The 5,900-nt window shown below is 35.9% G+C and overlaps 1 protein-coding gene across 1 annotated transcript; it reads right to left on the bottom strand.

Annotated features, from left to right (window-relative positions):
• Positions 1–958: 958 nt before the first annotated feature.
• Positions 959–5,353, bottom strand: LOC118437760. The gene is made up of 5 exons (XM_035857092.1): positions 5,245–5,353; positions 4,743–4,854; positions 4,116–4,478; positions 3,436–3,710; positions 959–1,748 (listed from the first exon to the last, which is right to left on the bottom strand). Exons 2-5 carry the CDS (start codon positions 4,803–4,805, stop codon positions 1,088–1,090), a joined length of 1,362 nt encoding a protein of 453 aa, XP_035712985.1. The 5' UTR covers positions 4,806–4,854; positions 5,245–5,353; the 3' UTR covers positions 959–1,087.
• Positions 5,354–5,900: the final 547 nt, after the last annotated feature.

Genomic DNA, 5,900 nt, shown 5'->3' with positions numbered 1-5,900 from the left:
TAATTTTTGTCGTTTTTAATACCTGACTTTTATTACCGTTTTGTTGCAGAATCGGAGTGGAAGTGCAGGTTTTGCAACGCCGTGTTCCGCAATATCCTTCTGGAGATGGAACATTCCCTTCGCGAACATCCCGAACAGTCCTACTATTGTTCCGTTTGTGAGAAAAAATTTTCCCGTAAAGTTTCCCTCGATTGTCACAATTGTATTTAGTGGTCGAATTTAAGTTTTTGAGGGCAAATTTTTTTGCAATAATAAAAATTTGTCGAAAAACGTATTTATTTCCTGTGGAATAAAGAGGTTTAACTTAAAAAAGAGGAAATGTCTGTCTTTAAAAGCGAAATTTTGTAGATTTTGGGAAATTTGTAAGAAAATTGGCAAATGTTTGCATCATTTTTTTGCGTATTGGTGATTTTCTTGGAATTTCTTGAAATTAGTTAATACCAAATGCATTTATATGTGAATTTATAAATATGAACCTACACATAAATACCTAGACAAAGAATTGTAGAACTGACAATGGAGGTCTCCCAACGTATGCTCACAGATCTGGACCAAACTAGCGTCAATCGATCACAAATATAATTAGTATGAAATTTGCAAATAGAACTATCTGCCAATGCGCAGGTTTGGCAGAGATATTAGCATCCGAAGCCGGAAAAATGCGCAGCAAATTTGGAAATTGAAAAATTTCCCTACATTTGAGTGCGTTTTCTCCTCTTCTTATGCAAATATCTCCGCCAAACCTGCGCATAGGCAGATAGTTCCATTTGCAAATTTCATACTAATTATATTTGTGATCGATTGACGCTACTTTGATCCAAATCTGTGAGCATACGTTGGGAGACCTCCATTGTGAGAAAAACGTCTTAAACGGGCAACAAAGGAATGCAAGAAAATATCATATTAAATTACTTCACACATAAATAAATATTGTAACACATTAGCAAAATTCGTTTCAAACTAAATATATTTTTAGAATATAAATAACAGCTTTTGATAAATTTTACATGTTTAACATGATTTTGGAGCAACAATAAGTATCAATTATTTTCGGATTTTGAATATTGCTACATACCCTTTGATGAGTTTAAAGGCAAGAATTCTCCACTAAACCAATATGTCCCTTCTTTACCAAATAACCTTTCAATTCCTGCATAAAGAGGTTGTCCGCATTTGGAAACAAATTTAAAATTCGGGCAAATCTGGAGTTAATTTTCCCCTGGTGGCGTTCTCTAAACATGTCAATAAAATTGGCGTGTTCCTTCTCATCCGAAATGTCGAGTCGGGTCACGCTTACGCAAATTTGAAGCTTTTCGGGAAAGAAGGACTGGAAATAGGGCGTCCAATTTCCATTCCAGGGGGTGAACTGCAACTCCTCAAGCTTTGGAAATGTTTCTGAATAATTTAAAATTTCCGAATCGAAACTAACACCATGGTCGTCGTGGGAATAGAAACCTTTCATGACGTTTAATCGCTTCAAGTTAGGAAAACTTGGGAATTTCCAGGTTTCCGAGCCGGCCCGCAGTTTGGCCATTCCGAGGTCGAGATATTCCAGAGTGTGGCGATGTTTGAAGAGGACGGCGTACAATGAGGCGGAAATGCCAACATCGCGAACAGTTTTCCAGTCGTATTCGTCAGGGTCGCAGGCTTCCTCGATGTGGAGGTGCTTAAGGGGCTGGGTCAAATTTAGGATGGCAGAACACTTGGAGCCCGACATACAACCGGTGACCCACAATTTGGACAAGAATCTGGTAAAAAAGGGGGTTAAGATTTCTTGTAAAATTACAATTTTACGATTGTTAACTTCATTTTAACCAATTTTGTGGAAAACAGTGATGAAAAAATATATTTTTTAAAATCATTTATCTCCCAGAAATTTGCGAATTTTCCAGATATGGACTGTCCGGTGAAGTTAAGTGTCAAGCTATTTTGACCTGCAGAAAATGAATGCATGAATCAAATCTAACGAAACTTTGGTGGAATACGAACGATGAAAATGCCAAAGTTTTTCAACCCTTCGGTGGTTCAGATACCCTTTCCGTACCCGTGGAGAGAAAATTTTGCCGAGGACCCCTCACGAGTGCTTTGCCACTCATTTCACCAACGGATATAACGAATTTCTCCATAACCCGACGAAATTTTTTGAAATTTTTTGATGTCCTTTTTTCATGAGAGTATTATTTCTCAATTTATGCCCAAAATCTTTCAATGGGTCGACACTGAGGTACTTTTGGGGTGCTGTCTTTCTAATCGACGAAATCAACTTTTTTTCCTCGAAAGTCCTCTGTCACTATTTTGGTGCTATGGCACGTGCCCATGTTCGGCCAAAATAAAACGTGTTTGTTTTTGATAGAGGGGGTCAACATCTTAATGACACATTCTTTCAGATAAAGTTCAAAGTTCATGTTCCTGGTGGAAGGGAATGAATTTGAGACGCTCCCATTTTGGTCGATTGCCAGCCATTTTATGTATTTCATTGGAAATTGTGATTGGCCTTGAATTTATATTTCGAACGAATGTCACTTTTACTTCTACATGAGTAGAACTTTACGCGATTGACGCTTCGAGGTCAACGGGGCAGTAGTTTTCATCATCCATGACAAGAAACTTCTTGGAGTATATTTTAACATTTTCTTAACAAGTTTTCCAAAAATTGGTTTGGCTCCGTCTTTTTTATTTTCGTTGTATTTTGGCGTGGTTTTAATGTTGCTAGTTTCGAAGCCCATCTTATTGGCTTTGATCTTGAGAAGATAGCTTTTTTAAATTTTCAGTTGTCTGGGTGCAACCCTCATGGGTCTGTTGGGACTTTTTCAAAAAACTTTTTCACGTTTCTCGTCGGTATTTTGGTCTTCTGGCGGACAGGTCGACAAGGCCAAATTTTGCATTTTCACGATCCTTAGATATGTCTAGTGTGTGACGAATTTTGTCGGATGCATCCCTTGACGGATAAATTGGTCACGTTCCTTTTCCCGATCCGAGAAATCACTTTTTCGCACGAGTGGCAAACTCATTTTTCCACTTCCTCTAAATTTTGTGCTGTCATTTTTTAACGAAAAGAGATAATCGAATTCTGTTTTCAGTTTTAGAAAGCTTATCATATTTGCCAGTTTTGATGTCTCTTATATGTGCAAAATTCATTTTTATCTGGGTGAACCAATAAAGGGAACCTTGACACTATCTTTCACCGGACAATCCATACAAAGTTGTTTTTTGTTTTGTTTTTTTTTGTAAAAAATTCAAGAAATAGAAAACCGGTTGTAAAACATGACATTCCTGATTTAAGGAAATTATGGAGATTTAAACAATTTTTAAAAAAAGTTAAACAGCTTGCCATCATATACCTGTGGTAATGATATCATAAATATCGGACTATAAATCATTGCTAGAGAACTGTGGTCACAGTGAGGTTAATATTAAAAAGCAAATATGACCCACCTTGGGGATGAACCCCCCTTCACAAACAAAACCGGCAGGAGGTCCGAATCAACCCGGAGTTCTTCAACGTTTGGAAAAGCGGCCAAAATTTGTGGCACCTTAACCTTCCCGAGTGACCAATTTTCCCTGGAAAATGGCAGGTCCAGCCTCTTCACTGTGGGGAACACTTTCCCGGTGCAAAATTCTCTTAAGGGGTCGTCCCCCTTAATATAATCGTCATCGACATGCAGACCTAACTCGACTTGGACCAAGTTGGCGGACGGATTGAGGAGGACCTGTTCAAAAAAGGGTTTATTCATTCAAAATTCATTCGATTTAAAAATTTAGAAAAATTATTAATTTAAATAGGTAACATTTGGAGATAAGAATTTATTCATTATTATTTTCTATTACTTTCTTTTTCTATTCATCTCTCATTTTTCTTCATACATATCTCCAATTCCTTTAAGATTTCTCAATATACTCCATGCATTAAATATAACATAAAAAACGAGTAATGAAAAAAATTATTCATTCATTCTTCATAAAATAAATATATATTTGTTTAGTGCCTATTCATTCAAAAATTTGGATAAATTATTTCTTTTTTCATAAATTTATTGATTAATGTAGGAATAATTTATGATTTTTTTCTCAATGAATGAATGAGCATGAACAAGTACTAATTAAGGGGCACTCACCTGTTCAAAAAATTGTGAAATCAAGACAGAAAAAATTTTCCCAGTTATCCCGAGCTTTTGAGGGGACAGGTATTTCGTGAAAAAGTGAGCATCCCTTGGACAAATATCATTCGTTCTCTTCACGATGGGACGGCTGGACCACTTGCTGAGCTTAATGTGGACATGGTGGAGCTGTCCGAAGGAGGCCATTTCTCTTTGAAACCTCTCATTTCGAACGGCGTCTGATTGGTGAAAGGAACAGGGAAGGTTAATCACACTTTTACGTTTGAGGACCGGTTTGGCCGCGATGTTCCAGTCGTGTGAGACGAGGCGACAGTTTTTCACGTCTCGGACACGCAGCCAGGAACAGATGGCGGAAATCACCTGGAATTTATTAGGCATGATCAAAATATAAAGATGCTTAGGTATTTTGGATTTTTCACAATATCCGATCCAATCCTATCCGTTTTTTCAAATTAAAAAAATATCCAATCTAAACGGATCGGGCCAAAGAATATCCGAAAAGCGGATATCCGACTCAACTCTGGGAAGACTGGAGCTCGAAAAAGGTACATTGTACTTTATACATCAAAATATGACAAATCTCTAATTTTAAAATACGGAAGTTTCTACGGAATTTGATCTTACATCTGTGTTGAGGGGAGGAGTGTTAAGTATTTGGGGAGAAGTGGATTTCTTCTTTCGTGGCATATTTATGTAAAATCCGTTATATTCAGTTTTCGGTCCTGTTTTTGGGTATCTGAAAAGCATAAAATACATGGTTGGTGGAGGAGTTATGGATAAATGCCGGAAGTATGGTTAGTTGTCACTCAAAAAATGCTGGGGAAATACATACGTTTCCGAACCTTTTTGAATGAATATTTCGAATGCTTTTACTTTTTACACCCAACAATTCTCGCTTATACCAATTCTTACATCTATTCTGACAAAATGCAAAAAATTAGAGTATATATCAATACATTTGTTGAATTGATGTTATGCAAATATGCTCATATTGATTTCAAATTATGTTGAAGTTGAATGGATTAACGTCTTGACTTTAATTAGGTACACATTTTAAGCATAATTGGAAAATCTACGGACCGAAGTTTAAAAAAATAAAATAAATATTTCTGTAAAATTAACTTACCATGCATAAATCTTGCTCCGTTTATACAGCGGGCTGTCTTGTTATGATGGTGATTTTGAAACAATTTTGTTTAATTGTTACAAATAATTACAGAATTTTATGTATTCAATAATTTATTGAAAAACAAAATCTTGACTTTTATCGATTCAAATGTGTCGTCTTTCCTTTTTTTGTGGTGGTGGTGACAAATGACAACGGACACAGTGAACAAAGTATTTTCCATGCAAATCTCAACGCCTATACCCTGCTTGCATACGCATTTTCTCTGAAGATTCTCATTTTGTTCATTAAGTGTTATAAGGTGCACATTTTTCTATTTAGAAATACTTCTTGATAAATAGAGATTATTTATATTCAAATTCATTTAGTAAGCACGTTCAGCTACATAGGTTGGGGTTTTTAGTAATTTTTGATGTCTATAAATAAACCCTGATAATTTAGTAAGCAATGATGAAACACGTAACTATATCGAAACACTAAATAATGATAATAATGAACAGTTACAAATTAATGTTGGCACTGTATCTCAAATGATTGCAGAATAAGAATGACAACAAGTATGTACCAGTTTGGCTTATGAAGAAATGTATTTTACCTTTTAGTGCCCAATTAACTGTACTATTTAGTTTCATACTTGGAACAATGTATGTACCTAC

The sequence above is a fragment of the Folsomia candida genome, unplaced genomic scaffold, assembly GCF_002217175.1.
Source record: "Folsomia candida strain VU population unplaced genomic scaffold, ASM221717v1 Fcan01_Sc016, whole genome shotgun sequence".
Taxonomy (NCBI): Eukaryota; Metazoa; Arthropoda; class Collembola; order Entomobryomorpha; family Isotomidae; genus Folsomia; species Folsomia candida.
This window is presented reverse-complemented; position numbering and strand designations above follow the sequence as displayed.

What these genes read in the sequence shown, in the direction of transcription:
- LOC118437760 (XM_035857092.1), bottom strand. Translation starts at nt 4,805, where the DNA reads ATGCCACGAAAGAAGAAATCCACTTCTCCCCAAATACTTAACACTCCT. An exon ending in CTCCTCCCCTCAACACAGAT is followed by an intron (nt 4,479 to 4,742) that starts GTAAGATCAAAT and finishes AATAAATTCCAG; the next exon opens with GTGATTTCCGCCATCTGTTC. An exon ending in AAGGGGGGTTCATCCCCAAG is followed by an intron (nt 1,749 to 3,435) that starts GTGGGTCATATT and finishes CTTTTTTACCAG; the next exon opens with ATTCTTGTCCAAATTGTGGG.